Source organism: Lichenostomus cassidix, chromosome 25, assembly GCF_008360975.1.
Source record: "Lichenostomus cassidix isolate B80296 chromosome 25, HeHo_3.0, whole genome shotgun sequence".
In the NCBI taxonomy this organism is placed as follows: Eukaryota; Metazoa; Chordata; class Aves; order Passeriformes; family Meliphagidae; genus Lichenostomus; species Lichenostomus cassidix.
Genome location: NC_139505.1, coordinates 3,932,471 through 3,950,733, shown reverse-complemented (window position 1 = coordinate 3,950,733; position 18,263 = coordinate 3,932,471). Strand labels below are relative to the sequence as shown.

Sequence of the window (18,263 nt, the reverse complement as noted above, 5' to 3'; positions counted from 1 at the left end):
CCGTTTTGGAATAATTTTAGGGAGGATGGAGATGATCCTAAAATGGGATTTTGCGATGATTTTTGGATGATTTTTGGAATTTTGGGGTGGATGGAGCTGATTCTAAAATTGAATTTTGGGACGATTTTGGGGAGGATGGAGATGATCCTAAAATAGGATTTTGTCATCCAGGGAAATCAGGATGTCTGTGATGAACCCTTGGGGAAAAAATTTGGGAGATTTTGGGGGGATTTTGGGAGGATTTTGAGATAATTTTTTAAAAATCCCATTTTGGGATAATTTTAGGGAGGATGGAGTTGATCCCAAAATTGAATTTTGGGATCATTTTGGGGATGACAGAATTTATCCCAAACTGGAATTTTGGGAGGATTTTGGGAAAATTTTGGGAAAATTTTGGGATATTTTGGGATATTTTTGGGATATTTTTGGGATATTTTTGGGATATTTTTGGGATATTTTTGGGATATTTTGGGGATGATTTTGGGATGATTTTGGGATATTTGGGGATAATTTTGGGGATAATTTTGGGGATAATTTGGGGAAAATTTTGGGAAGATTTTGGGAAGATTTTGGGAAGATTTTGGGAAGATTTTGGGAAGATTTTGGGAAGATTTTGGGAAGATTTTGGGATGATTTTGGGATAATTTTGGGGATGATGGAGCTGATACCAAAATTGAATTTTGGGGACGATTTTTGGGATGATTTTAAGCTGATCCTATCACAGATCATGACCCTGGGAACGTTGAGAATTTTGGGAATTCTGGGAATTTAGTGAATTCTGGGAATTTCATGAATTTTGGGAATTTGGGAAATTCTGGGAATGTTGGGGAATTTCAGGAATTTTGGGAATTTGGGAAATTCTGGGAATGTTGGGGAATTTCAGGAATTTTGGGAATTCTGAGAATTTTGGGAATTTCAGGAATTCTGGGAATGTTGGGGAATTTTGGGAATTTTGGGAATGTCACGAATTCTGGGAATTGGAGGAATTTCATGAATTTTGGGAATTTGGGGGATTTGGGAAATTCTGGAAATGTTGGGGAATTTCAGGAATTTTGGGAATTCTGAGAATTTTGGGAATTTTGGAATTTAGTGAATTCTGGGAATTTGGGGAATTTTGGGAATTTCAGGAATTCTGGGGATTTCTGGGAATTTGGGGAATTTAAGGACTTTCAGAAATTTCTGGGAATTTTGGGAATTCTGGGATTTTTGGGAATTTTGGGAATTCTCCCACCTGGCATCTCGGGCAGGATCCAATTCTTCACCTTCTTGCTGGGAACCTGAATCACCTTCTCTGCCGCCCAGTCGCCTCGCTGCGGGAAAACGGGATTTGGGGTTTGGGGTTTGGGATCCCAAAATTCCTCCGATTGGATCCCAAAATCCCTCAGGATCCCAAATTCCTCAAGACCCAAAACCCAAACCCAACCAAACCCCAAACCCAAAACCCAACCCAAACCCAAACCCAAACCAACCCAAACCACCAAAACCCAAACCCCAACCCAAACCCCAAAACCCAAAACCCCATCCTCAGGATCTCAAATTCCTCCAATTGGATCCCAAAATCTCTCAGGATCCCAAATTCCTCAGATTGGATCCCAAATTCCTTGGATTGGATCCCAAATCCATCCAAATTGGATCCCCAAATCCCTCAGGATCCCAAATCCCTCAGAAAACCCAACCCAAACCCAAAACCCAAACCCCAACCCAAACCAAAACCCAAACCCAACCCAAAACCAAAACCCAAACCCCAAACCCAAACCCAAAACCCAAACCCAAAACCAAACCCAACCCAAACCACAAACCCAAACCAACCCAAAACAAACCCAAACCCCAACCCAAACCAAAACCCAAACCCAAACCCAAACCCCAACCCCAAAACCCAACCCAAACCCAACCCAAACACAACCCAAACCCACGGATCCCAAATTCTGCAAAATCCCAAATTCTGCAAAATCCCGAATTCCGCAAAATCCCAAATTCCTCCAATTGGATCCCAAATCCCTCAGGATCTCAAATTCCTCCAATTGGATCCCAAAATCTCTCAGGATCCCAAATTCCGCAAAATCCCAAATCCCTAAAAATCCCAAATTCCTTAGGTTTGGATCCCAAATCCCTCAGGATCCCAAATCCCATCCATGAGAAAATTGGGATTTTTCAGTTTTGGGATTTTCCAGCTTTGGGGTTTTCCAGCTTTGGGAATTTTCAGTTTTGGGATTTCCCAGCTTTGGGATTTTCGAGTTTTGGGATTTTTCAGTTCGGGGATTTCCCAGCTTTGGGATTTTCTGGCTTTGGGATTTTCTGGCTTTGGGGTTTTCCAGCTTTGGGATTTTTTAATTTTGGGATTTCCTGTCTTTAGGATTTTCCAGCTTTAGGATTTTCCAATTTTGGGATTTTTCAAATTTCGGATTCTCCGGCTTTGAGATTTTAGAGTTTTGGGATTTTCTGGCTTTGGGATTTTCCGTCTTTGGGATTTTCCGTCTTTGGAGATTTTCCAGTTTTCGGATTTTTCCATCTTTGGGATTTTCTGGCTTTGCGATTTTTCAATTTTGGGATTTCCCAGCTTTAGGATTTCCTGGCTTTGGGATTTTCCATCTTTGGGATTTTTCAATTTTGGGATTTCCTGGCTTTGGGATTTTTCAGTTTTGGGATTTTCTGACTTTGCAATTTCCTGGCTTTGGGATTTTCCTATTTTTGGGATTTTTCAGTTTGGGGATTTTCCGGCTTTACGATTTTCCTATTTTTGGGATTTCCCACCTTTAGGATTTTCCAGTTTTGGGATTTTTCAATTTTGAGGTTTTCTGACTTTAGGATTTTCCGGCTTTGGGATTTTTCAATTTTGGGATTTTTCAGCTTCGGTATTTTCTGAATTTGCAATTTCCTTGCTTTGGGATTTTCCTATTTTTGAGATTTTTCAATTTTGGGATTTTCCAGCTTTGGGATTTTTCAGATTTGGACCCAAAAACCTCCAATTTTCCATCTTTTCCCACAAAATCTCCTTCACCCCAACACCCCCTGAGATGAAAATCCCCAGAAAAATCCCAAATCCCACAAACCCACCCAATCCAGCCCGAATTCTGGGATTTTTCTAGTTTTGGGATTTCCCAGCTTTGGGATTTTTCAGTTTTGGGATTTTTCAGTTTTGGGATTTCCTGGCTTTGGGATTTTCCGTCTTTGGGATTTTCCCATTTGGAGATTTTCCAGTTTTCGGATTTTTCCATCTTTGGGATTTTCTGGCTTTGCGATTTTTCAATTTTGGGATTTCCCAGCTTTAGGATTTCCTGGCTTTGGGATTTTCCATCTTTGGGATTTTTCAATTTTGGGGTTTTCCCATTTAGGATTTTCCTATTTTTGGGATTTTTCAGTTTTGGGATTTCCTGGCTTTGGGATTTTTCAGTTTTGGGATTTTCTGACTTTGCAATTTCCTGGCTTTGGGATTTTGCTATTTTTGGGATTTTTCAATTTTGGGATTTTCCGGCTCTTCAATTTTCCATCTTCATTCCACGAAAAATCTCCATACCCCCAAACTAACAAAACCCCCAGAAAAACCCCAAATCCCACAAACCCACCGGGAATTTTGGGAATTTTGGGATTTTTGGGATCACCTGGGTCTTGTAGAAGCGATGGATGGCGCTGCTGATGGTACATCCCACAAATCCCTCGGCGGCGTCGGGATTGTGCAGAAAGCGGATTTCCAGCGGCGCCGAGTCCTCGCCGACGTCGATGGCCTGGATGTAGCGATGGGAATTCCAATCCCAAACGTTCAGCCGCCGGCCGTAGCGACCTGGGGGGGAAACGGGAATTTTTTGGGATTTTTTGGGAATTTTTGGGATTTTTTTTGGGTTTTTTGGGGGTTTTCTTGGGATTTTTTAGCGATTTTTTGGCGATTTTTTGAGATTTTTTTGGGATTTTTTGGGATTTTTTGGGATGTAGCGATGGGAATTCCAATCCCAAACGTTCAGCCAGCGGCCGTAGCGACCTGGGGGGGAAATGGGAATTTTTTGGGAATTTTTTGGGAATTTTTGGGATTTTTTTCTGATTTTTAGGGATTTTTTGGTGATTTTTTGGGGATTTTTTGGGGATTTTTTGGGGGTTTTTTTGCGATTTTTTGGGGATTTTTTGAGATTTTTTTGCTGATTTTTTGGGATGTAGCGATGGGAATTCCAATCCCAAACGTTCAGCCGCCGGCCGTAGCGACCTGGGGGAAAATGGGAATTTTTTGGAATTTTTGGGGATTTTGGGATTTTTTGGTGATTTTTTGGCGATTTTTTTGGAATTTTTGGAGATTTTTTGGTGATTTTTGGGGTTTTTTGGGGGATATTTTGGGATGTAGCGATGGGAATTCCAATCCCAAACGTTCAGCCGGCGGCCGTAGCGCCCTGGGGGGGAAATGGGAATTTTTTGGGAATTTTTGGGATTTTTTTTGGGTTTTGGGGGATTTTATGACAGGGATTTTTTGGTTTTTTATTTTGGGATGTGATGGGAATTCCAATCCCAAACGTTCAGCCACCGGCCGTAGCGACCTGGGGGAAAATGGAGATTTTGGGATTTTTATGATTTTAGGGATTTTTTAGTGATTTTTGGCAATTTTTTTGGATTTTGGAGATTATTTTTGAGATTTTTGGGGATATTTTGGGACAAAAACCCAAACCAACCCCCAACACCAAAAAAAACAACAAAAGGATATTTTGGGATGTAGCGATGGGAATTCCAATCCCAAACGTTCAGCCGGCGGCCGTAGCGACCTGGGGGGAAAATGGGAATTTTTTGGGAATTTTTCTGATTTTTTGGGATTTTTGGTGATTTTTTGCGAATTTTTTGCGAATTTTTTTGAATTTTGGGGGATTTTTTGGGATTTTTTTGGCGATTTTTCAGGATGTAGCGATGGGAATTCCAATCCCAAACGTTCAGCCGCCGGCCGTAGCGACCTGGGGGAATAATGGGAATTTTTTGGGATTTTTTTTTATTTTTGGGGGGTTTTTGGGGATTTTTTACGAGTTTTAGGGGATTTTTTGAGATTTTTTTGCTGATTTTTTGGGATGTAGCGATGGGAATTCCAATCCCAAACGTTCAGCTGGCGGCCGTAGCAACCTGGGGGGGAAACGGGAATTTTTTGGGATTTTTTTGGGAATTTTTTGGGGTTTTTTGGGGGTTTTCTTGGGATTTTTTAGCGTTTTTTTGGTGATTTTTGGAGATTTTTTTGGGATTTTTGGGGATTTTTTGGAAGTTTTTGGGGATTTTTTGGGATGTAGCGATGGGAATTCCAATCCCAAACGTTCAGCCGGCGGCCATAGCACCCTGGGGGGGAAATGGGAATTTTTTGGGATTTTTTGGGAATTTTTGGGATTTTTTTCTGATTTTTAGGGATTTTTTTCTGATTTTTAGGGATTTTTTTGGTGATTTTTTGGCGATTTTTTGGGGATTTTTTGGGAGTTTTTGGGGATTTTTTGGGATGTAGCGATGGGAATTCCAATCCCAAACGTTCAGGCAGCAGCCGTAGTGACCTGGGGGGAAATGGGAATTTTTTTGGGTTTTTTTGGGATTTTTTGGGGATTTTTTGGGGGTTTTCTTGGCGATTTTTTAGCGATTTTTTGGTGGTTTTTGGAGATTTTTTTGGGGGATTTTTGGGGGATTTTTTGGGATGTAGCGATGGGAATTCCAATCCCAAATGTTCAGCCAGCGGCCGTAGCGACCTGGGGGGGAAATGGGAATTTTTTGGGAATTTTTGGAGATTTTTTTGGGGATTTTTTGGGATTTTGGGGGGATTTTTGGGGAACTTTCCCCAAGTTTTTCCCCAGCTTTTCCCCAAATTTTTCCCAATTTTTTCCCCAACTTTTCCAACTTCTCCCCAACTTTTCCTAACTTTTTCCCCAACTTTTCCCAAGATTTTCCTCAACTTTCCCCAACTTTTCCCAACATTCCCCAACTTTCCTCCAACTTTTCCCAACTTTTCCCCAAATTTTCCCATTTTTTGCCCAACATTTCCCCATTTTTTGCCCAATTTTTCCCCAAGTTTTTCCAAGTTTTTCTCTAACTTTTCCCCCAATTTTTCCTCTTTTCCCCAAATTTTCCTGAGGTTTTTCCCAACTTTTCCCCAACTTTCCCCAACTTTTCCCCAACTCTTTCCCAACTTTCCCCATAATTTTCCTGAGGTTTTTCCCAATTTTTTCCCCAACTTTTCCCCAAAGTTTCCTGAGGTTTTCCCCAAATTTCCCCACCTTTTCCCACCTTTTCCCAAGGTTTTCTCCCCACCTTTCCCAAGTTTTCCCATCAAATTTCCTGAGTTTTTCCCAAGCACTTTGGGAATTCCCCACTTTTTCCCCAAATTTTCCCCAACTTTTCCCGAGGTTTTCCCCAACTTTCCCACCTTTCCCATTTTCCCAATTTTCCCCACCTTTCCCGAGGTCGTTGGGGTCAAACCCGTATCCCAGCACTTTGGGAATTCCCCACTCGGTGCTTTTCCCCAACTTTCCCCAACTTTCCCCAGCTTTTCCCCAAATTTTCCCCAACTTTTCCCAAGTTTTTCCCCAACTTTCTCCCAGTTTTTTCCCAAATTTTCCCCAAATTTTCCCCAACTTTTCCCAATTTTTTCCCCAACTTTTCCCAACTTTTCCCCAACTTTTCCCATTTTTTGCCCCAATTTTCCCCAAATTTTCCAATTTTTTGCCCAACTTTTTCCCAACTTTTCCTCAACTTTCCCCAACTTTCCCCAACTTTTCCCAACTTTCCCCAAATTTTCCAATTTTTTGCCCAACTTTTTCCCAACTTTTCCTCAACTTTCCCCAACTTTCCCCAACTTTTCCCAACTTTTCCCCTAAATTTTCCTGAGATTTTTCCCAACTTTTTCCCCAACTTTCCCCAACTTTTCCCAACTTTTCCCAACTTTCCTCCAACTTTTCCCAACTTTTCCCCAACTTTTTCCAATTTTTTGCCCAACTTTTCCCCAACTTCTCCCAAGTTTTTCCAAACTTTTTCCCCAACTTTCCCCCAACTTTCCCCACCTTTTCCCCACCTTTTCCCAATTTTCCCCACCTTTCCCGAGGTCGTTGGGGTCAAACCCGTATCCCAGGACTTTGGGAATTCCCCACTCGGTGCTTTTCCCCAAATTTTCCCCAATTTTTCCCCAACTTTTCCCAAATTTTCCTGAGTTTTTCCCAACTTTTCCCATTTTTTGCCCAACTTTTCCCCAACTTTTCCCATTTTTTGCCCAACTTTTCCCCAACTTTTCCCATTTTTTGCCCAACTTTTCCCCAATTTTTCCCATTTTTTGCCCGACTTTTCCCCAACTTTTTCCAACCTTTCCCCAACTTTTCCAATTTTTTCCCCAACTTTTCCCCAAATTTTCCCAACTTTTCCCCGACTTTCCCCCAACTTTCCCCATTTCCCCAAATTTTCCCAAGTTTTCCACAAATTTTTCCAACTTTTCCCAACTTTTTCCCAACTTTTGCTAAGTTTTTCCTCAACTTTTCCCAACTTTTTCCCCAACTTTTCCAAACCTCTCCCGAGTTTTTCATCAACTTTTCCCAACTTTTCCCCCAAATTTTCCCCCAACTTTTCCCAAATTTTCCCAAATTTTTCTCCAACTTTTCCCAAATTTTCCTGAGTTTTTCCCAACTTTTCCCATTTTTTGCCCAACTTTTCCCCAACTTTTCCCATTTTTTGCCCAACTTTTCCCCAACTTTTCCCATTTTTTGCCCAACTTTTCCCAATTTTTCCCATTTTTTGCCCGACTTTTCCCCAACTTTTTCCAACCTTTCCCCAACTTTTCCAATTTTTTCCCCAACTTTTCCCAAATTTTCCCAACTTTTCCCCGACTTTCCCCCAACTTTCCCCATTTCCCCAAACCCGTTTTCCACAAATTTTTCCAACTTTTCCCAACTTTTTCCCAACTTTTGCTAAGTTTTTCCTCAACTTTTCCCAACTTTTTCCCCAACTTTTCCAAACCTCTCCCGAGTTTTTCATCAACTTTTCCCAACTTTTCCCCCAACTTTTCCCCAACTTTTCCCCAACTTTCCCAAGTTTTCCCCCCAATTTTTGCCTAACTTTCCCAATTTTTCCCCAAGTTTTCCCCCAACTTTTCCCCAAATTTTCCTGAGATTTTCCCCAAATTTTCCCCAACTTTTCCCAATTTTCCCCACCTTTCCCGAGGTCGTTGGGGTCAAACCCGTATCCCAGGACTTTGGGAATTCCCCACTCGGTGCTGATCAGCACGTTGTGTCGCGGTTGGTACCAAAAATCGTAACCCATTGGAGGATGGTTTTCCCCTTTTTCCCAATTCCCTTTGATCTCGAAGGTCTCTGAGTCCAGCAGGATAAATCCACCTGAGTCCCAAAAAAAAAATCGGGAATTAATCTAAATTAATGTGAATTTGTGGTAAAAAATAGGCGTTTTTAATTAATTCATAATTCCAGCAGGATAAATCTCATTATTCCCAAAAAAATCAGGGAATTAATTCAAATTTATGTTAATTTTTTGTTAAAAACAGATTTTTTAATGATTCTGGAATTCCAGCAGCATAAATCCGCCTGATTCCCAAAAAAAAAATCCAGGAATTAATCCAAATTTCCCCCCAAAAATCCCAGGAATTAATCCAAATTTATGTAAATTTTCATTAAAAACAGGTGGTTTAATGATTGCGTAATTCCAGCAGGATAAATCCCATTATTCCCCAAAAAAATCCTGGAAATTAATCCTGATTAATGTGAATTTGTGGTAAAAAATAGGCGTTTTAATTATTTCAGAATTCCAGCAGGATAAATCCGCCTGATTCCCAAAAAAAAAATCCGGGAATTAATCCAAATTTCCCCCCCAAAAATCCCAGGAAATAATCCAAATTAATGTTAATTTTTCATTTAAAAATTAATTTAAAAATTAACATGAATTTGGATTATCCCAAAAAAATTAGCCTAAATTTGCATTATCCCATTATTACCCAAAAAATCCAGTGAAATAATCCCAATTTATGTTAATTTTTCATTAAAAACAGGTGGTTTAATGATTGCAGAATTGCATCAGGATAAATCCGCCTGATTCCCAAAAAAAAATTCGGGAATTAATACAAATTTACCACAAAAAAATCCCAGGAATTAATCCAAATTTATGTAAATTTTTCATTAAAAAATTAACATAAATTTGGATTATCCCAAAAAAATTAACCTAAATTTGGATTATCCCATTATTCCCAAAAAAATCCCAGGAAATAATCCAAATTTATGTTAATTTTGGTAAAAAAAAAAAAGGCGTTTTAATAATTTTATAATTCCAGCAAGATAAATCCGCCTGATTCCCAAAAAAAAATTCGGGAATTAATACAAATTTATGTTTTCATTAAAAACAGGTGTTTTAATAATTTAATAATTCCAGCAGGATAAATCTTATTATTCCCAAAAAACCCCAGTGAAATAATCCAAATTTATGTTAATTTTTCATTAAAAACAGGTGTTTTAATGATTGCATAATTCTAGCAGGATAAATCCGCCTGATTCCCAAAAAAAAATCCGGGAATTAATCTAAATTAATGTGAATTTGGGTTAAAAAAAAGCATTTCAATGATTGCAAAAATTCCATCATTCCAGCATTCCATAATTCAAAAATTCAAAAACTCCATCATTCCAAAATTCCATAATTTCATCATTCCAAAATTCCACAAGAATTCCCAACCACCACCTCCCACCAGGGACTTTTCCAACCCCAAAAATTCCATAATTCCATCATTCCTAAATTAAAAAATCCCACAATCCCGAAAATCCCGTGGAATTCCAGGATTACTTTTCCAAAATTCCATAATTCCAAAATTCCAAAATTCCAAAATTCCAAAATTCCAAACATTCCACAATTCATAACCACCACCTCCCACCAGGGACTTTCCCAACCATAAAAATTCCATAATTCCATCATTCCAAAATTCAAAATTCCAAAATTTAAAAATTCCAAAAATTCCAAAACCCAAAATTCCAAAAATTCCAAAATTCAAAAATTCAAAAATTGAAAAATTCCAAAAATTCCACAATTCAAAATTCCTAAATTCCTAAATTCCTAAATTCCTAAATTCCTGAATTCCCACTCCCACGATTTCCCACCCCAATTCCCAACCCCACAATCCCAAAAATCCCGTGGAATTCCGGGATCACCTTTCCAAAATTCCAAATTCTAAAATTCAAAAATTCAAAATTAAAAACTCCCAAAATTCCAAAATTCAAAAATTCCAAAATTCCAAAATTCCAAAATTCCAAAATTCCTAAATTCCTAAATTCCAAAATTCCTAAATTCCAAAATTCCCAATCCCACGATTTCCCACCCCAATTCCCAACCCTGCAATCCCAAAATTCCGCGGAATTCCAGGATCACCTTTCTAAAATTCCATAATTCCATCATTACATAATTCAAAAATTTTCCAAAATTCCATAATTCAAAAATTCAAAAATTCAAAAATTCCATAATTCCACAATACAAAAATTCCCAATCCCACAATTCCCAACCCCACAATCCCAAAAATCCCCTGGAATTCCAGGATCACCTTTCCCGTTCCCGGCCGGATCTCCCAGGGTGCTGATCATGACCTAAATTCCTAAATTCTTAAATTCCTAAATTCCTAAATTCCCAATGAAAATTCCCTGGAATTCCGGGATCACCTTTCCCGTTGCCAGCCGGATCTCCCAAGGTGCTGATCATGACTTCTCCTGTCCCCAGGCAGTGGGAGGTGTGAGGATATCCCAAATTGCACTTCCAGAAAACATCCTCGGGATTCACCACCTGGAAAAGGGAAAAAAAATAATGGGAATTGGGGAAAAAAAAATGGGAATTGGAAAAATTCCGGGAATTGGCAAAAAAAATCCTGGGAATTGTTGATAAAAAATCCCAAATCCCACCAATCCCAAATCCTGAATCCCGCCAAATCCAAATCCCTCCAATCCCAAATCCCAATTCCAAATCCTGCGAATCCCAAATCCCACCAATCCCAAATCCTGAATCCCACCGATTCTAAATCCTGCCAAATCGAAATCCTGCCGATCTCAAATCCCATAAATCCCAAATCCCACGGATCCCAATTCCACGGATCCCAAATCCCGCCAATCCCAAATCCCAAATCCTGCCAATCCCAAATCCCACATCCCAAATCCACCAATCCCAAATCCCGCCAATCCCAAATCCCAAATCCTGCCAATCCCAAATCCCACATCCCAAATCCCAAATCCCACCAATCCTGCCAATCCCAAATCCCAAATCCTGCCAATCCCAAATCCCGCCAATCCCAAATCCCAAATCCCATCACCTTAAATAATCTGGGAGCTCTTGGGCTCAGTTCCCACATCCATGATATAAATCCTGGAGGAGATGAGGCTGGGCAGCACCGACCCCAAATCCCAAATCCCAAATCCCAAATCCCAAATCCCACCAATCCCAAAAATCCCAAATCCCCCAAATCCCATCACCTTGAACAATCTCGGCGCTCTGGGCTCAGTTCCCACATCGACAATGTGGAAAAAAGGTGAAAAGAGGGGAAAAGAGGGAAAAAAGGTGGAAAACAGGTGGAAAAGGGGGCGAAAAAGGGGAAAAATGTGGAAAAAATGTGGAAAAAAGGCGGAAAAACCAGGAAAAACCAGGAAAAAAGGAGGAATAAAATGGAATAAAATGGAATAAAAAGGATTAAAATGTAATTTTTCCCCATCACCTTAAACAATCTGGGTTCCCTTGGCTCAGTTCCCACATCGACAATATAAATCCTGGAGGAGATGAGGCTGGGCAGCAGCAACCCCAAATCCCAAATCCCAAATCCCAAATCCCAAATCCCAAATCCCAAATCCCAAAATCACCTTGAGCAATCTCGGAGCTCTGGGCTCAGTGCTGACATCGACAATGTGGAAAAAAGGGGAAAAAAGGGGAAAAAAGGTGGAAAAAAAGTGGAAAAAGGGGAGAAAAAGGTGGAAAAAAGTAATAAAAGGGAAGAAAGGTGGGAAAAGGGGAAAAGGGGAAAAAAGGGGGAAAAGGCAAAAAAAGGCGAAAAAAGGAGAAAAAAAGACGAAAAAAGGCCAAAAAAGGTGAAAAAAAGGGTAAAAACTGAGGTAAAAGGGGGAAAGAGTGATAAAATGGTGGAAAAAAGTGGAAAAAGCAAAAAAAAACCGGAATAAGAGGGAAAAAAAGGTGGAAAAAAGGCAAAAAAAGGCAAAAAATAGCTGAAAAAAGACGAAAAAAGGCGATAAAAGGCGAAAAAAAAGGCAAAAAAAGGGCGAAAAAAGTCGGAAAAAAGGGGGAAAATGGGAAAAAAATGGAATAAAATGGAATGAAAGGACTAAACCCCAATTTTTCCCCATCACCTTAAATAATCTGGGAGCTCTCTGATCAGTTCCCACATCCACAATATAAATCCTGGAGGAGATGAGGCTGGGCAGCAGCAACCCCAAACCCCAAACCCCAAATCCCAAATCCCACAAATCCCAAATCCCAAAATCACCTTGAGCAATCTCGGAGCTCTCGGATCCGTTCCCACATTGACGATGTGGAAAAGAATGAAAAAAGGGGGGGAAAAGGTGGGCAAAAGGTGGAAAAAAGGCAAAAAAAAAGGCAAAAAGAGGGGCAAAAAAAGATGGAAGAAGGGGGAAAAGGTGAAAAAAGGCCAAAAAAAGCCAAAAAAAGAGAAAAAAGGGGGGAAAAGAGTGAAAACAGGTGGAGAAAAGGTGGAAAAAAGCAAAAAAAAATTGCGAAAAATGTGGAAAAAAGGCAAAAAAACGGTGAAAACAGGGGGAAAAAAGTGGAATAAAAAGGGAAATTTTATTATTTTGAACCCAAATTTTTCCCCATCACCTTAAATAATCTGGGCGCTCTCTGATCCGTTCCCACATCCACAATATAAATCCTGGAGGAGATGAGGCTGGGCAGCAGCAGGCGGTTGCGGATCTTGCTGGGATCCCAATGGCAGCTGCTGCAGATGTTCCACCCGGAGTGGTGCAGCTCATCGCCCACGTTGGGCATCGGCAGCCGGTGGATCACCTGGGAATGGGGAGAAAATGCCGAAATTTGGGGTTTTCTAGCAAAAAAATGGGATTTTTCGGCCAAAAAATGGGATTTTTTGTCAAAAAAATGGGATTTTTTGGCCAAAAAAAATGGGATTTTTTATTTAAAAAATAGGATTTTTAATTTTAAAAATGGGATTTTTTTTATTTAGAAAATGGGTTAAAATAAAAAAAAAATCTGGGATTTTCTATCAAAAATCTGGATTTTTTTGTCCAAAAAAATGGGATTTTTCAGCAAAAAAATGGGATTTTTTATTTAAAAAATGGGATAAAGTAAAACAAAATACGGTGGGATTTTCTTTTAAAAATCTGGGATTTTTCGTCAAAAATCTGGGATTTTCCAGAAAAAATGGGATTTTCCAGAAAAAAATGGGATTTTTTAATTTAAAAAATGGGATAAAATAATAAAAAAAAATCCGTGATTTTTTGTCCAAAAAATGGGATTTTTGTCCAAAAAAAGGGATTTTTCTTTTAAAAAATGGAATTTTTCAATTTAAATTTTAATATAATTTAATTTAACTATAATTAAATTAATTACAATGATCATAATTATAAAAACGGGATAAAGCAAAACAAAATAATGTGGGATTTTCTCTCAAAACTCTGGGATTTTTAATGAAAAAATCTGGAGATTTTCTGACAATAAAATCGAATTTTCCATTAAAAAAATGGGATTTTTTCGTCCCAAAAAAATTCCGTAAATGCCAAAAAAAATTCCATAAATGCTAAAAAAATTCCATAAATGCCAAAAAAATTCCACAAATTCAAAAAAATTCCATAAATGCCAAAAAAATTCCATAAATGCCAAAAAAATTCCGTAAATGCCAAAAAAATTCCATAAATGCCAAAAAATTCCGTAAATGCAAAAAAATTCCATAAATGCCAAAAAAATTCCACAAATTCCAAAAAATTCCATAAATTCAAAAGAATTCCATAAATTCAAACGAATTCAATACATTAAAAAAAATCCATAAATTAAAAAAAATCCACAAATTCAAAAAAATTCCACAAATTCCAAAAAGTTCCATAAATTAGAATAAATTTCCACAAATTAAAAAAATTCCATAAATTAAAAAAAATCCGTAAATTAAAAAAATTTCCATAAATTAAAAAAAAATCCATAAATTGCAATAAATTTCCATAAATTTAAAAAATTCCATAAATCCCAAAAAAATCCCATAAATCCCAAAAAAAATCCCATAAATCCCAAAAAATCCCATAAATCCCAAACAAATCCCATAAATTTCACGATGATCCCAATTTAGGAATTTTCGGGAGGATCCACCTGGCTGTAGGTTGGGGATTTGGGATCGACGTCCACCGTGGCCAGAAAATCGGGAATTTCCCTGCCGGTGTTCCGGTAAATGCAGGGAACGTAGATGATCTCTTCCCGAGGGCCTGGAAAATCGGGAATTTTGGGGAAAATGGGGTTAAAATCCCGGGTTTGGATGAGGGGAAAAGCTCCAGGGGTTTGGGGTTTTGTGGGATTGGGTGGGTTTGGGTTTTTGTGAGGTTTCCGGAGGTGTCTGGGTGGGAATTTTGGGAATTCAGATTGGAAAACTCAATTCCAGTCGTGATGCCAATTCCCAATCACAATTCCAATTCCCAAACCCAATTCCAATTCCCAATTTCAATTCCAATTCCATTCCTAATTCCAATCCCAAATCCAACTCCCAATCCCCAAACGAAATTCCAATCCTGATCCCAATTCCCAATTTCAATTCCAATCCCTTTCCCATTTCCAGTTTCAATCCTAATCCCAATTCCCAAACCCAATCCCAGTTTCAATTCCAATTCCAATTCCCAATTTCAATCCTAATTCTCATCCCAATCACAATTCCAATTCCCAATTTCAATTCCCAATCCCAATTCCAATCCCAATCCTAATTCCAGTCCCAAACCCGATTCCAATTCCCAATTTCAATCCTAATTCCAAACCCAATCGCAATTCCAATTCCCAGTTTCTATCCTAATTCTGATCCCAATCACAATTCCAATTCCCAATTTCAATTCCCAATCCCAATTCCCAATTTCAATTCCCAATCCCAATTCCAATCCCAATCCTAATTCCAGTCCCAAACCCGATTCCAATTCCCAATTTCAATCCTAATTCCAAACCCAATTGCAATTCCAGTCCCAATTCCCAATTCCCAATTTCAATTCCAATTCTCAAACCCAATTTCAATTCCCAATCCCCAAACCAAATTCCAATCCCGATCCCAATTCCCAGTTTCAATTCCAATTCCCATTCCCAGTTTCAATCCTAATTCCAAACCCAATTCCAATCCCATTCCCATTCCCAATTTCAATCCTAATTCCAGTCCCAAACCCGATCCCAATTCCCAATTTCAATCCCAATTCCCAATTCCCAAACCAAATTCCAATCCCAATTCCCAATTTCAATTCCAATTCCCAAACCCAATTCCAATCCTAATTCCAATTCCAAACCTGATCCCAATTCCCCAATTTCAATTCCATTCACATTCCCAATTTCAATCCTAATTCCAGTCCCAAACCCAACCCAAATCCCAATCCCCAAACCATATTCCAATCCCAATTCCCAATTCCAATTCCCAATTCCAATCCTAATTCCAATCCCAATCCCAATTCCAATTCCCAAACCCAATCCCAATTCCCAATTTCAATCCCAATTCCCAAACCCAATTTCAATCCTAATCCCAATTCCAATCCCATTCCCATTTCCAATTTCAATCCTAATTCCAGTCCCCAAACCCAATTCCAACCCCCAAACCCAATTCCAATTCCCAAACCAAATTCCAATCCCATTCCCAATTTCAATCCTAATTCCAGTCCCAAACCCAATCCCAATCATGATCCCAATTCCCAATTTCAATTCCAATTCCCAAACCCAATTTTAATTCCATTCCCAATTTCAATCCTAATTCTGATCCCAATCACAATTCCAGTCCCAAACCCAATTCCAAGCATGATCCCAATTCCCAATTCCAAATCCCAAACCAAATTCCAATCCCATTCCCAATTTCAATCCTAATTCCAGTCCCAAACCCAATCCCAATCATGATCCCAATTCCAATCCTGATCCCAATTCCCAAACCCAATTTCAATTCCATTCCCAATTTCAATCTTAATTCCGATCCCAATCACAATTCCAGTCCCAAACCCAATCCCAATTTCCAATTTCAATTCCAATTCCCAAACCCAATTTCAATCACAATTCCAGTCCCAAACCTGATCCCAAATCCCAATTCCATTCACATTCCCAATTTCAATCCTAATTCCAATCCCAAATCCAAATCCCAATCCCCAACCCAAATTCCAATCCCGATCCCAATTCCCAATTCCAATTCCCAATTCCAATCCGAATTCCAACCACAATTCCAATTCCAATCCCATTCCTGTTCCCAATTCCAATTCCAATTCCAATCCCTATTATAATTCCATTCCCAATCCCAAATCCAATTCCAAACCCAATTCCCAATTCCAATCCCAATCCCAAACCCAATTCCCAATCCCAATCCCAATCCCAAACCCAATTCCCAATTCCAATTCCAATTTCAAACCCAATTTCCATCACAATTCCAATCCAATCCCAGAGCTCTCCAAGGGATCCTGGGATTTGAATCCCACAAATTCCCCAAGATTTCAGCAACAGGAATCCCAGGAGTTAAATCCCCAAATTCCCCAAAATTTCAGGAACAGAAATCCCAGGATTTGAATCCCAAATTCCCCAAATTTTCAGGAACAGAAATCCCAGGAATTAAATCCCCAAATTCCCCAGAATTCCAGAAACAGAAATCCTGGAAGTTAAATCCCCAAATCCCCCAAAATTCCAGGGAAATCCCAGAAGTTAAAATCCCAAATTCCCCAAATTTTCGGGAACAGAATTCCCAGGATTTGAATCCCCAAATTCCCCAGAATTCCAGAAACAGAAATCCTGGAAGTTAATTGCCCAAATCCCCCAAATTTTCAGGAACAGAAATCCTGGAAGTTAAATCCCCAAATTCCCCAAAATTCCAGGGAAATCCGAGAAGTTAAATTCCCAAATTTCCAGGGAAATCCCCAAACCCCGGAGCAGAGGATTCCGGAATTCCGAGGTGACTTTGCCTCCAGCCAGGACTCATCCCAAATTCCCCAAAATTCCAGAAACAGGAATCCCGGGAGATAAATCCCCAAATTCCCCAAGATTCCAGGAATTAAATCCCAGGAATTAAATCCCCAAATTCCCCAAATTTTCAGGAACAGAAATCCCAGGATTTGAATCCCAGAAATCCCCAAAATTCCAGAAACAGAAATCCCAGGAATTAAGTTCCCTAAATTCCCCAAGATTTCAGGGAAATCCCAGGAATTAATTCCCCAAATTCCCCAAAATTTCGGGGACAGAAATCCCAGGATTTGAATCCCAAATTCCCTAAGTTTTCAGGGAAAACCTGGGAGGAAAATCCCAAATTCCCAGGAGTTAAATTCCCAAATTCCCCAAAATTCCAGGAACAGAAATCCCAGGAATTAAATCCCCAAATTCCCCAAGATTCCAGGGAAATCCCAAGAGCTAAAATCCCAAATTCCCCAAATTTTCAGGAACAGAATTCCCAGGAATTAAATCCCCAAAATTCCAGGGAAATCCCAAATTCTCAGGAACAGAAATCCCAGGAATTAAATCCCCAAATTCCCCAAATTTCCAGAAACAGAAATCCTGGAAGTTAAATCCCCAAATTCCCCAAAATTCCAGGAACAGAAATCCCAGGAGTTAAATCCCCAAATTCCCCAAATTTCCAGAGAAATCCCAGAAGTTAAAATCCCAAATTCCCCAAATTTTCGGGAACAGAATTCCCAGGAATGAAATCCCCAAATTCCCCAAATTTCCAGAAACAGAAATCCTGGAAGTTAAATCCCCAAATCCCCCAAATTCCAGGAACAGAAATCCCAGGAATTAAAATCCCAAATTCCCCAAATTTCCAGGGAAATCCCAGAAGTTAAAATCCCAAATTTCCAGGGAAATCCCAAACCCCAGAGCAGAGAATTCCGGAATTCCGAGGTGACTTTGCCTCCAGCAAAATTCCAAATTCCACCCCGGAATGTTCCAGAACCCAAACCTGTCATTATCCCCTCGGAAATTCCTGGAAAACTCCTCCGGATTCATCCCAAATTTTTGGGATTCATCCCAAATTTTTGGGATTCTCACCTTCCATGGCTTCCAGAGGGGAGGCGTAGCCGGGGCCGCGGGAGCTGCATTTTCCTGGAAAAAAAAATTGGGAATTTTGGGGAAAAAAAATCCTGTTT

General features: G+C 39.4%; 1 protein-coding gene across 1 annotated transcript in view; it reads right to left on the bottom strand.

The window, feature by feature from the left end:
* SELENBP1 (selenium binding protein 1) overlaps positions 1 to 18,263 on the bottom strand; it is a 41,964-nt gene that overhangs the window by 20,709 nt on the left and 2,992 nt on the right. The window contains exons 2-6 of the mRNA XM_085082462.1: positions 18,166 to 18,219; positions 14,290 to 14,402; positions 12,796 to 12,981; positions 10,626 to 10,746; positions 8,133 to 8,315 (exon numbers count right to left, since the gene is read on the bottom strand). Coding sequence (XP_084938588.1) covers positions 8,133 to 8,315; positions 10,626 to 10,746; positions 12,796 to 12,981; positions 14,290 to 14,402; positions 18,166 to 18,219 — 657 coding nt within the window. The remainder of the gene's footprint in view (positions 1 to 8,132; positions 8,316 to 10,625; positions 10,747 to 12,795; positions 12,982 to 14,289; positions 14,403 to 18,165; positions 18,220 to 18,263) is intronic.